Here is a 13,592-nt window from a genome sequence, read left to right on the forward strand (position 1 = left end):
TGTTGTATATTTGCGTTTAGTTCATCAGAACCATTTTTACGCCATTTTCAGTCCCTGCTCGAGAGCAGGGACTTACGTGGGATAAAAAAGTTCATACGTGTGATTGGCTGTGCGGAATGCAAACCACGCCCCGTGAGTCTCTGAATGTTTTTTGAAGGCCGCCATTGTATTTTCTCACATTAAAAGCTCAGCGCCGCAGCCACCAACGAAGAGATTACTTTTGTGAAAGCAGTTATTATAGCAACACTAAATAAATCCTCGGAGCGGTGGAGTGATGAGGATGTGTCGGCGCTTCTGCCGATTTACTCGGAGGACGCGATCCAGAAGCTTCTACTGAAGGCCGTTTCCGTGGCTCAGCAAAGTTAGCAGACCTGGAAACCGTCCACAGCGCAGTCATGCAGGGACCACGACGAAGGTAAAATGAACTACATGCAATGCACTGTTTTAATCTGCACAATACTGGTCTCAGATGTACTTTTATTTGCTCGGTAGATCGAGTTAGCAATGCTAGGTTGAATTGGGTAACACTGTTAGCAGGCTGGAACCGAGCTAGCTAATAACATCTAGCTAGCTCGCTAGCTATTCTCGGCCGCTATAAAAAACTTTTGACTTGTGAATAAGTGTGCAATGTTCTGTAATTTGCTTCACTAACTCATGGCACTAATCGTGTGTTTCAGGCGAGGTGTTTCTCTCTGGATTGGAAACTAGTGAGCTTTCCCCTCCGGGATAAAACGATAATATAACGTTAGCAATTAGCATGCTACCTCTGTGGCTACAGTGAATGAATAGAGATAAACAATAACTTACATTGTAGTAGCTATAATTTCATGTGTCATTTGCAACATTAATTCGACATGTTAATGGTAAAAGCTTAAACTGTTGATTACCTGCATGCCACAAAGACTGATGTTCTAATATTTTGCACATTTAAGTAAAAATGTAATTTTTCCTTTTTTTTTATTGATTGTTATAATTTTACTCAGCCATGTTATGTTAGATGTCAATCCACTTACACTGTAACTACTCTGGCCTTGAAAGAAAGTTACGCATCGAACTGATGTCCACTAATCCCTATAAAACAAAGTTCAAGCATACATTAAGCACAAAACAATAAATAAGGGCACTTTGATATTTATTTATTTTTGATATTATTTGATCCGATCCTATCTTATCTTCTACTTTACACCTGCATTTTGTACACTGTCCCTGCCTGCATCATGTCCAATGTTGTCTCTGTTGACAACCTACTTATTTCTCCTCTTAGGAAAGCGGGCAGGGGATGACAGCTTCCTTGACACCATCATGGCGATGGAGGACCGCCGTGCCATGGTCAGCCAGGAGAATGAGGACCTGCGTGCCAAGGAGATGCACGACGAACGGCTGCTGCATTCACACAAGGCCCAGGAATCGGACGACCAGCTGCTCATGGTGATGCCGCGCCGTGCTGACTCGGCGGCGTGCCATGCTGACTCGGCGGCGTGCCAGGCTGCGCGCCAGGTGGAGGTGTCTGCGCGCCAGGTGGAGCAACAAAACAACAAAATACCTTTCAGGCTGGGCTTCTGGCAGTGCTAAGCGAGCTGATTAAATCCAACAGGACTTCAATAAAAAAAATAAAGAAAAACTTGTCGTCGTTGATAAACTGTACAATGACTTGTTGGGAGGCGCGTGGTGCAGTGGATTAGTGCGTTGTTGTTCGGATCAGGGGAGCACAGCTTCAAACCCCACTGCAGTCAGCATGTCGTTGTGTCCCTGGGCAAGACACTTCACCCCAAATTGCCTACACCTGGGACAGTTCATTTTGTGTTATTGTGATTATATATATATATGCCACTGTTATTAATACTGACACTTCACTTTGCACTAAGGTGTGTCTGCTGCTGAGCCTACCTAATATTGTTATTATTTATATATATATATTGTTTTTGATACTACTGACACTCTATTTTATATTGAAAATGTTAACTTCTATTTACACTAAAACTTTTAACTTGTATTTACATGCATACGACACACCTGGGACAGCGTGATGCCGTTATTGATATTGTCTTGAGTGTGCAATAAAAGAGAACCTACATGGCGATTAAACAGAGCCTGTATCTTACATTTTACATTACATTTCATTTAGCTGACGCTTTTATACAAAGCGACTTACAATTACTAATTACAAGGACATTCTCCCTGGAGTAACTAAGCTTGCTTATTTCTCCTCTGACACTTTATCTTTACAGTGACCTGTGTAGCATCCTATACATCACATGTAAGTGATTATTCTGATACCATCATGTTTCATCGGTTATAAACTGGCGAAGCTTTATTTATTGTGTCCCACCCCAAATATGTATTTCATTGTATTTCAAAATGGCGTCCATCAACACAAGCACTATTTATTTATAGAAAGAGAAATGGTTAATTTTGTAATTACCAGTGTTGTGAGTAAGGGAACCAAAACTAACACGTAGGTTTCTGTAGGGTTCATGGCAGACAGATGCAGTTGCTCTCAGGAGGATATATAATAAAGGTGTGTTAACTGCTGAGCCTATTTACTGTGCATACGTCACACCTGGCACAGTTTATTCATTTCACACAGGTTACGCAATCCATAGCGCGTGCATGTCGTCGTCCAATCCTTTTGTCAATCCTTCTTAACCGCCGTCGCCTCCGAATCAGCATTGCTATTGCATTTGACTGGTCGACGATCTGTATTTGTGTTTGCTTAAATAACTCAGACGAAGCTCATGTCTGAGGTCGGAAGGTAAACAGACGCCTCATATACAGCAGGTGGGCGTGGCAGTATACGCGGGAGGTTTTTCTTCTTCTTCTTCTCTCGGTTTTTTGGCGGATTGCAACTTTAAGGTGCATACCGCCACCTACTGTACTCGCCGTGAAGTTGTTTGCGGCCTGCCAAAGCAGAAGAAGAAGAAGTGACGTCAGCGGCTTCATTTGCCTAATCCACCCCCAGGAACTCATTTTGGTGTGAACGCGATCTGCTTTAGTTCATCAGAACTAAAAGAGTTCTCATGAACTGAGTTCTCATGAACTATTGTGGGAAAAGTACTTGGTGTGAACGCGCCTAAGTTTTAAGACAGGAAGCATACACACAGTGCAGCAGATCTCCATAACAACACTTTGATCTCTTCTCTCGTCCTCGTGTCAGAACCTGACCAGCTGCACGTGTATATCCAGCTCCAGTGAGGAGGCGGTGGCTCTGCCGGGGAAGTGTCCCAGTCCGGGCTGTCAGCAGGCCTTCCTCACCTTCCTGTGTGTGATCTGTGTGTGCAGCATGATCGGAGCCATGGCCCAGACCCCCTCTGTCATCATCCTCATCAGGTGAGGAGACCTGTTGCTGTTCATAGAGCTCCCACCAGAGGGAGCTGGTGACATGTGTGTCTGCTCCAAGGGACCATGAGGAAGTCACTTTGGCACAGGCAATGGTAGAAAGTACCAAAGTACATTTACTGAAGTATAGTATGTAAGTACTATTTTTCCATACTTGTACTTTTATCTTAGGATGCTTTATATTTCTACTCATTCAACATTTTTTGAGGCAACATTTTTACATTTTACTCTACTACATTTATTTAACTCTCATAGTAATTAGATACGTTTTTCAAATAAAAACACATGGTATGCGTATATGATATGATGCACTACTATTCTGCTAATTCACCCAGCATTTCAAAAATAATTAAGTCCAACATTAAAATTATAAGATATAATTGTTGGTGATGAAAGCTGAATAATAATGTTCCATAATACTGTTAAAAGAGCCATTCTGCATGAAGAGTACTTTTACTTTGATGCAATTTGCCTATAATACTTTTGTACTTCTACTTAAGTTCAATTTTTAATTTAGACATTATTTAAGATGATAGTATTTCTATTTTTACTTAAGAAAGAATCCTAGTACTTCTCCCACCTCTGGTACAGAAAGTAGTGGAAAGTAAATAAGTACATTTACTAAAGTACTGTATTTGAGTAGGATTTTGAGTTACTATACTGAAGTATGTATATTTAGTGCTATTTTTTAATTCTTCGAATTATTACTTTTAACTCCAATAAAACATTTTTATAACTGTAGGTATTACTTTCATATAGATTAATACGGAGCCCCCTAGGGGACATGGAGAAGAAAAAAATTATAATCTGAAAAAAATAATAAAGTATTGCGAGATATCGCAAAACCTTTGCGAGATAACGCAAAACCCCGTTGCAGTTTGTAGACGGTCCCTAAGCACTCCTCTCCCTCCTCCAGCTGCAGATTGTGACCAATTCTTGAAGTTTAGCTCGGATGACGGCGCGTATCGAACTGTTCTGATAAAAACGACTCTGTAGCTCGTTGTCTACCTTGCTATGATTGTAAAGTCATGTTGTTTGTGTTTTTACAACGTTATGTTCATGAGTTATTGATCCGCGAAATTCGAATCTGTCAATAACTCAGCTCAGAGTATGCTTTGCGACGTGCATGTCCCCTCGCCCTGAGTGTTCTCTTGAGGTGTCTTTCACTTATGTGAAACCCGTGCCTATTGCCAAGCACTGATGTTATATCTTTATATTTAAGGCCAAGCTCAAAGTAAAATCGATGAACCGCTCCATTGTTGTGGTTTCTGTGTTGTTGAACTGACCAGGAAGTACATTGAGCTAAAGGAAAAGTTCTGCGAGATCTCGCAAAGGGGTTTTGCGATATGTCGCAAAACTTCTTTTTTTTTTTTTTCTTCTTCTCCATGTCCCCCAGGGGGCTCCGTAGATTAAGGCTCTTGATAAAAAAAAATTATATAATTAACTGATAAAAAGTGTTTATATATATTATTGTTTAAGATTCACAGCCGTTTATAAATCACATTAAATTAGCCCAATTTTTTGATGAGCACATTATTGAAGGAATCGTGTTGTATTTTAGTAATAGTGTATGATGGTGATTATAAAATGGGCGGTACCACTTTACAATAAGACTACCCTTATAAAGGATTCATAAACGGTTTATAATTAGGTTATGAATTAGGTTGTAAACACTTTATTAATCATTAAGAACCATTTATAAACCAGTTCTAACATAGTTTTCATACGTCAACACAGGCTCACTATTTGGCAAGATGACTAAGCCTTATATTGGCTACCTAGCTTACTTCGTCTTCTTCATCAGCCAACATCCTTGGTATCTGTTTCTCACTGAGTTGATTCTCCCCCTTCCATCTCGATGTATCTTGGCATCTCTTTATGACCATTTATTTATGAGTAATTAACATTTATAACTGCCAAAAGGGAGCCTTGTAAAGTGTGGCGGCTGTGGCTAAGTGAATAGAGTGCTGGACTTCGAATCAGGGGGTAGCAAGTTCGAGTCCCACTTCAGTCAGCATGTCGTTGTGTCCCTGGGCAAGACACTTCACCCCAAATTGCTCCTGTGCGGATTGTCAACAGTACTGAATGTATGTAAGTCGCTTTGGATAAAAGCGTCTATCAAATGACATGTAATGTAATGTAATGTAAAGTGTAAAACACATTCCCATTTATTAATGAGTTACAACCATTTATAATTTGTTTAAGTTATATTAAGCCTTAAAGTTATGCATAAATTAGGACGTGGTCACATTGAGTGACAGCTCTGTCCAGTGACTGCTGTTGTAAGCTTCCTGTCTCTCTGCTAGCAGCTCCGTGATGCTACAGGGACTCTGCCTGCTCAGCTCATCCGGGGAACATAACTTGAACTCGGCCGTGTTTGTTGTGCTCATGTACTGGTGCCTTGTGGACTATTCTTCATGCTTAGATCGGACTATTGTGACTCGCTTTGCGGTTAAAACAGACGGTGCATGAATGCGGTTTTGCGGTAAGTGAAATTCGAGTACTTTATTTATGTGTTGCTTATGTTTTTAGTCAGCTAACGTTAATGAATGTTTGGCTTGGGTTAGCATGTAGTAAGCAAGTGGTAGCTACATCTGTGCTAACGATGCTAATCGTAGCCTCCAAGTTAAAATGTAATCGAGAAGTGTTAAGCATTAAGTGGGATAATACTGTAGAACAAGCGGCTTCTGTTTGAGGTTGGTAAAATAAGGTCATCCTTGTAACTTAGAGAGATATTTTATTAGGTAGGTAACTTTATGCATTGCTAAGGTTAATTTTAATTTGCTATGATCGATTATGTAGACAAGCTAATGTCAAAGTAGTGTTGAAGAGCGGCCTAGTGTATGTGAAATTAACCTCACAATAAGATGTGTGTATATTACAAATATTAATGTCATATTTCAAGATGATTACTTAGATATTACAATATGGTTGGTTGAGCTGGAGTTCATTATTGAGCTTACACGTTAACGTCACAGTCATCTTTGAAGAACGAACCCAAACCTTGTTCTTTTTATTAATTGTATTACCAAATTGGTATCAAATAAATAGTAAGCATTGGTAATACCAATGCTGATAAAGTAAACTATTTTATTTGAGTATTTGTGTCTGGGAGAAGGTACTGTACCCAGTTCCTATGTTCGGCAGTTATAGACTGGGCTTTCTTGTACAAGAGAATACAAAATAAAAATCAATATGGACCATTACTGTATAATTATCCTTAAATGATGTTATACAATGCACCTAATAAACAAGTATGGCATTTTGAAACATGATGTGCAACAATTGTTATTGTAATTTGTGTGCATTTTGTTGTTAACTAAGATGATGTTATGATGTCTTTTTAGTTATTATGCACGTGGACGCTTTGGACATACCTGGAGAAGGAAGAAATGGGTCTTCGGAATGATGGGAGTTAAAGACAAAATGCGGAGACTAGTGTTGAAACTAGTGGAGAAACGATCAAGATGCCACCTTGTCCCTCTGATTAGACGGCATGTTAAGTCAGGAAGTAGCATTATTAGTGATGAGTGGAGGGCATACAGGAGAGTGCTGAGTAACATGGGGTACAACCACTACACCATAAACCACAGCAGGTGTTTGTGAACCCCCAGACGGCAATCATACCCAACATAATGAAAGAGCTAGGTCGACCGTCAAAGGACATGTCCGTAGACTGAGAGGAAACCGTACAGAGAGTTTGTTGGAGGAACACCTCAAGGTTCTTGAATGGTCATCTTGGCTTGGCTCTGGTCACCCTGATGGACTGCTTGGACGCTTGTTCAAGAATATACACAAAGCCTTTCCAGTCTGAGTACCATTATGTCTTACCAAGTCTTTCATTTATGTCTGAGAAAAGCTTTTATGTTTAAATATGTGTATCAGTCATACTAAACAGTCATTACTTTGAGTCCTAATTTTCTTCATGTGTGAATAAAATGTTTTGCTTGGTTCTGTTGCATCTTACTTTGCATTTCATGTGAAAAATGTGTATTAGGTCAGCGTGAATGTTATAACTCATTCATAAATGGACATGTGTATGAAACTTAAAAACAACGCACCCTTTCTTTCAGTAGTTATAAATGTTAGTGACTCATCAAAAGATGGTGATTTGTTTTACACTTTACAATAAGGCTCCCTTTTACCATTTATAAATGGTTATTATTACTCATTAATAAATGGGAATGTGTTTTACACTTTACAATAAGGCTCCCTTTTGGCAGTTATAAATGTTAGTAACTCATTCATAAATGGTCACAAAGAGATGCCAAGAAACATCAAGATGGAAGGGGGGAGAATCAACTCAGTGAACAACAGATACCAAGGATGCTGGCTGATGAAGAAGACGAAGTAAGCTAAGTAGCCAATATAAGGCTTAGCAGTAGAGATAAATGTGGGCTCACTATTTGGCAAGCAACCAGTCACAGTTGCCCTGTTTATCTCATGTCTTATAAAAGCTTATTAATGATTTATAAAGTGCTCACAACCTAATTAATAAATGAATTACAAACTATTCGTAAACCCTTTATAAGGGTAGTCTTATTGTAAAGTGGTACCAAAAGCTGCTAATCTGGAATGACTACTTTTACTTTTTTTATATACTGCTTATTCATTTATAGACAGGAATAAACAGATTTATTTATTTTATTCAGCAGTACAATACAATTATGCTCATTCCTGTCTTTGTTTTCAGAACTGTAAATCCAGAGCTGAAGTCTTACGCCCTTGGAGTTCTGTTCCTACTCCTGAGACTGATAGGTAATGCATTTATTATATTCTTCTATTTTTCATGTCTGCTCATTTAGGCTAACTTATAGTCTTAGTATGATACTATATGTAGAATTAGATTCCAGTTGTGGCTGCAAAGGATTGTTTCTGACTTGTGTGATCTTAACAATAGAACTGCCAACGGGTCAATTTGACCCGCAGCTGTTTTTTGATTGTATGTAACTTTTTTTCAATAAAATATTCAAGTGACTTTTCCTGAAAGGGTGTTATGTAGCACACTCTGTTGTTAAAAATTGTCAATATGAAGTCAGATTGAAAAAATTGCCAAAATAATTGCCATTTATACCTATATCCGCCAGTGGGTAATATTTACCTCATAGAAAATGCAGCGTAAACATGACCTGTTGCTATAGCAACGCCTTTTGTCTACTGCTATTCCTTATAGATAGAGAGATAGAGAGAGAGATAGATAGATAGATAGATAGATAGATAGATAGATAGATAGATAGATAGATAGATAGATAGATAGATAGATAGATAGATAGATAGATATTGGTATAAGTTTCATCCCTGTGCGATCAAAACTCACTGTTCTACATGATAAATAAAATAAAATTGTACCTTGAAAATCAATAGTGGGTACATTTGACCCGTTGGCGGTTTTAGGTATACAGCGACCTCTGGCGGTTCTAGTGTCAACATACAAACGTACGTATAAATCCAGAACGTTGTAAAATACAATAGTCAGAATTCAATATAAATAAAATACAGATTCAATAATTTCATCTTTTTGTCTAACACAATATCTTGGTAACTTTAATATGACGTCTTGAATGAAAGCTAACATGCCGATGTATTCTCAGTTTCTACTATGCAATCAAATATAATCCCCCACTAAATCCTACGACACAAAACCGCTTCTACACTTACCTTGAAGCGTTGAAACCTTAAAGTAATGTTATGCACCTTTCTCTGGTTACCTTGTGCCATTTGGGTTTTAATGGCTGAATATTTGGCATTTACTCTCCTTTAAATGCTAGAAGGTCTCTCAGAGGGTGCTTAGGCTGTTTCCATGAGCAAAAAAGTCCTTGGACTGTTTCCATGAGCAGTACAGTGAACATCATTGTAGATGTAACAACAAATCAGCTTCAAACCGGGTTTGTGTTTGTTGGCGTTTAGCCTTTCAAATTCCTTTTCACTGATTTCATTAAAAAGAGTTTGCCCTGATTGAATGATTAAAAAAGACTCAACCATTCAAAATTGGGGATTTCCTTTAAACAAGCCCTATTATGCTTTTGGGGGTTTTCCCTTTCCTGTAGTGTGTTATATAGGTTTTTATGCATGTAAATGGTCTACAGAGGGAGTTTTTTTTCCAGGCACAGGCAGGATAAGACATATCTTTATATTTCTTATCCTGCTTTTTGTACATTAAAGCATGTAACTGTAGAGCAGTGTTTCTCAAACCTTTTCATACCAAGGACCACTTAACCAATAAAAAAACACTCGCGGACCACTTAACTCCACAAATATCCCAAAACACATCGTTTTTCTAGAACAGATTACAAATCTCCTGAAAAAACTTAAGCTCGCTCCATTGCGGAGATATTCCTGCGAGAGTGCGGAAAACTTAAATGTATTTATTTATTTCAAATGTGAAATGTTACCAATATACTCACGGACCACTAGGGGGCACTCACGGACCACACTTTGAGAAGCACTGCTGTAGAGGCACAGAATACAAATATGAACCTGGAAAGAGCATTGAAGGGCCCCTTTAAAACTAACCTCATCTGTCTGGATATAAGACACATGTAAATGCTATGCTTGTTGAACTCCTCACCTGCTCTCTGTGCACCATCCTCTCCTCCTGCAGGCTTCATCCCCCCCCCTCTGATCTTCGGCATGGGCATCGACTCCACCTGTCTGTTCTGGAGCTCTGTCTGCGGGGAGAAGGGAGCCTGTATGCTGTACGACAACGTGGCCTACAGGCACCTGTACGTCAGCATCGCCATCGCCCTCAAGTCCTCTGCCTTCATCCTGTACGCCACCACGTGGCAGTGTTTGAGAAAGAACTACAGGAAATACATCAAGAACAGTGAGGGCTACCTCACGCCCACCGAACTCTTCGCCTCCAATGTGACTCTGGACAATTTGGGCAAGGAGATCACCCAGAACCCAGCCAACAGGACAAAGTTAATTTACAACCTGGAGGACCAAGATATGAGTGACAACATGGAGTCCGTTTTATAGTGGAGGTCTGCACCGGGACTGGAGCTGAGGTGGTTAATGTGAAACTAATCTGATGTGTCGTATCAGTGTAGAAGAATGTTCTCAGTAAGGGTCTTCTCAACTACAGTATAACATCAGACATATTAAAAATAATTAAGAGATGTTCCCAAAATGCTCTATATCCTCATTGCACTTTTTTGCTAAAATACAGATATCTGGTCCTTTTTTGTCATAAACTGACTCTCTTTTTTTTTGCTTTTCACATAACTTAATTTGGCAGTAGAATACAGATTGACTTTGGGAAAGGAATGACTCAGCAGTTAATTAATCACACCACTAATCAGCCAGCACGCCCCTCAGACATCTTCTTTAGTTCAACTTCATTAACAGCTCGGTTAAAATTGCAGTCATTAGGTTCAGATTTATAAGGAGATAAGAGCTTTTTGAGAACCAGCAATCTGAAATGTGTTATTTTCATAAGCTTTATTAGACAGTTTATTTTCCTTTAAGAAGGAAGTACCTCTCAGGTCTGATGACAGATGGAAATGATTGCAGTTTAGCTTCGGCGTTTATCATTAGCTGATCATATTTCAGCTCATGTTTGCAGCACTTTTTCAGACATACAGATCTCACTCAGCTGTTTAACTTCACAAATAATGAAAGAGAGATATGCATTGATTACAGAGGCCAATGCAGGAGCACAACACATTAAGCAAGAAGCAACAAGAAGTATAAGTAGGAAGGAATAATTTAGAATAATGGGGAAATAATAAAGCAATGGGCAACATATGAAAGTAAATATAATGTATATTATGGAACCTTCTTCATTAAAAACAAACCAAATTAATGGAAGATTAATGACAGTTTCATAAATCATGTATTGTTATATCTTATACAACAACAATATTTATAGATTTCAGAAACTGATTTTTATTTGGCAAGAGCAGAGGCCATGGTGCCTCAAAGGGTGGATATCTCATTTTGGAACAAAACTCTTCACTTTGAGTTGCACATATTGCTCAGATTTAAAAAATAATGATAAAGAGTGTTTTTCGATACATTTCACTGTAATTGGCCTGCATTGTTCTAGAGGGTATTTTAGGATCTGTGGAAGGTAGAAGAGTGTTGACTTAGTATGTATTAATTATCCCTTTACTGTGCCATAGTGTGGAGTTTTACTATGAATGCTGGACAAGACTGTTTTTATTTGTATTTTACTTCACAGCATTTATTTATAGTCAGTCTTTTCTCTTTAAAATGTATACAAATTAGGTCCAACTTCTAAAAGTAAATATATTTAACAAAGAAATTCTAGGTGTTTAGCTTACGATATTAAAAGCAATGGACTATGAGAGAGGAAACAGGGGTTTGGTTGTCAAACAATGAATGTCGATTCAGTAACTGAACCTGTGACATTCAGTTTCACCACTCTCACCGATGAGACCCGTAGAACCGTTATAACTCCAGCCAGGAACACTCACAAAATGAGACAGAAATACAGTTTTACTTGGTCGTGGTATTCTACTCCTGGGGACACCCCCCCGCAGCAGCAATACATGGAATACACAGCACCAGGATAAATAACAAACAGGGACCATTGCATATAAGACTCTCCAGGGTACTTGGATGCAGTGGGGTCAGAGCAGGTGGAGGCTGTGGGGGAGGGGGTCTTCAGAAATAGAATCAGTTACAGCAGCAAAGCTCACACGTGCGTACACACTGAGAGTGTGAAGGCATTTAAGGGGAACGCCAAGTCAGGGCACTGAGACGTGATGATGGTGATGGGCTAGCTGTCAGCAGACGCAGCACAGCATGACGCACAGTGTCCAGCCAGAATTAGTTCATTTAAAGCATGCTGGTAATGCATGCAATGATACAAATAAATATTCAGTATGTCACTAAGCTGCACAGACTCTGTGGTTTGGCGGCCATGGTTACAGTTAAATTGTAATGTAACTACAATGGCTTCCAAATTCTATTTTAGACAATGGAAAAGCTTTATAATGCATACTGCATTGTGATGTTGAACATTTTTAGCGAACCTCAGCTGACTCATAATCACTCACACTGCAGTGATTGTCTAAACAGAATTTTTTTTTTTTGCCGAATTCCTTGGGATTCGGATTTCTGACATATCCAGTTTATATAGAGATTATATTGGTTTTCTTGGCTTACTTTTTAAGTATCTAATATGTTTTGCATCAAAAATATGGACCTTTGTCCAGCCACTCACCATCGCCATATTTACTCCCTATGATGTTAAAGGTGGGGGTTAAAGGTGTGGTTTTACATTTTGGGAAATATGGTGAGTCCCTTGCCCAGTATTAGACAAGAAGATAATACCAATCTCATGTTTGTATGGTAAAAATAAAGCTAGAGTCAGTGGCTGATTAGCTTAGCATAACGAATGTAAATAGAGGCAAATTGCTAGCCTGCCTTGTCCATGAGTTAATGCACAAAACCCATCATACATTTTTTTTTTTTCAGGTTGAACAAATTAGACATAAGGTCTTAATAGACTAGCTTTGAATCTACTATAGGTGTATTTCGTTACCAGACGCAAGCTAGCTTTCCTCCCACAGTTTTTTCCGTCTGTGTGCTAAGCTAACCACCTACTGGCAGTAGCTTCATATTTACCGTTCAGGAACGAGAGAGGATCTTTTTATCTAATGCTCGCAAAAAACATATTTTCCTAAAATGTCCGACTATTCTTTTGAGTTAAAGTTCCATGATTCAGTCTCATTTTATGCTAACGCTCAAGTTTTATGAGCACTTTTTTTGTGGAATTTATCTTCGATCCAAACTACTCATGTGCTCTTAGTTTAGCACTTCAATTAACAAATAGTATAAGATTTAAACTATACTTTGACGATGCTTCAGCATCATAAATATTAAATAATATATAAAATGGGGGGGAAAAGACAGTTGTTAGAAAATGTTGGAGATCAACAGTGGACATACACAGAGCCATGCCAGACCAGACTACTGTCTGCCTGCTGTGATGTGAACAAAGAGAGTATACATACAGATTTTAAGCATAGTAGTAAAACTTAAATACTTAAAATGGAATGATTTTTCGGGCACTGATTATTTTTTTGAAACAGTTTCCAGGCAAAGATTTGGACTGATGGGAAGATTGGCTCCTAGCAGGACATACAGGACAGCAGGACATTTTGCTAGGATGTACAAACAATTACAAAGAGAGTTTCTAAGGATGCTAAGTAACATTACCAGCTGGCCACCAGCTCCTCCTCCGTAACCCCCAACAGGTGGCGCTGTCTTTGATATCTGTAATGTCC

At 38.9% G+C, this 13,592-nt stretch overlaps 1 protein-coding gene across 1 annotated transcript in view; it reads left to right on the plus strand.

Annotated features, from left to right (window-relative positions):
- The window catches only part of LOC117484251 (solute carrier organic anion transporter family member 3A1-like), a 66,650-nt gene extending 55,025 nt beyond the window's left edge, over positions 1-11,625 (plus strand). Inside the window, 3 exon segments of the mRNA XM_034132718.1 lie at positions 3,155-3,327; positions 8,030-8,094; positions 9,938-11,625. Coding sequence (XP_033988609.1) covers positions 3,155-3,327; positions 8,030-8,094; positions 9,938-10,314 — 615 coding nt within the window. The 3' untranslated portion in view covers positions 10,315-11,625.
- Positions 11,626-13,592: the final 1,967 nt, after the last annotated feature.

The sequence above is a fragment of the Trematomus bernacchii genome, unplaced genomic scaffold (genome assembly GCF_902827165.1).
Source record: "Trematomus bernacchii unplaced genomic scaffold, fTreBer1.1, whole genome shotgun sequence".
Lineage (NCBI taxonomy): Eukaryota > Metazoa > Chordata > Actinopteri > Perciformes > Nototheniidae > Trematomus > Trematomus bernacchii.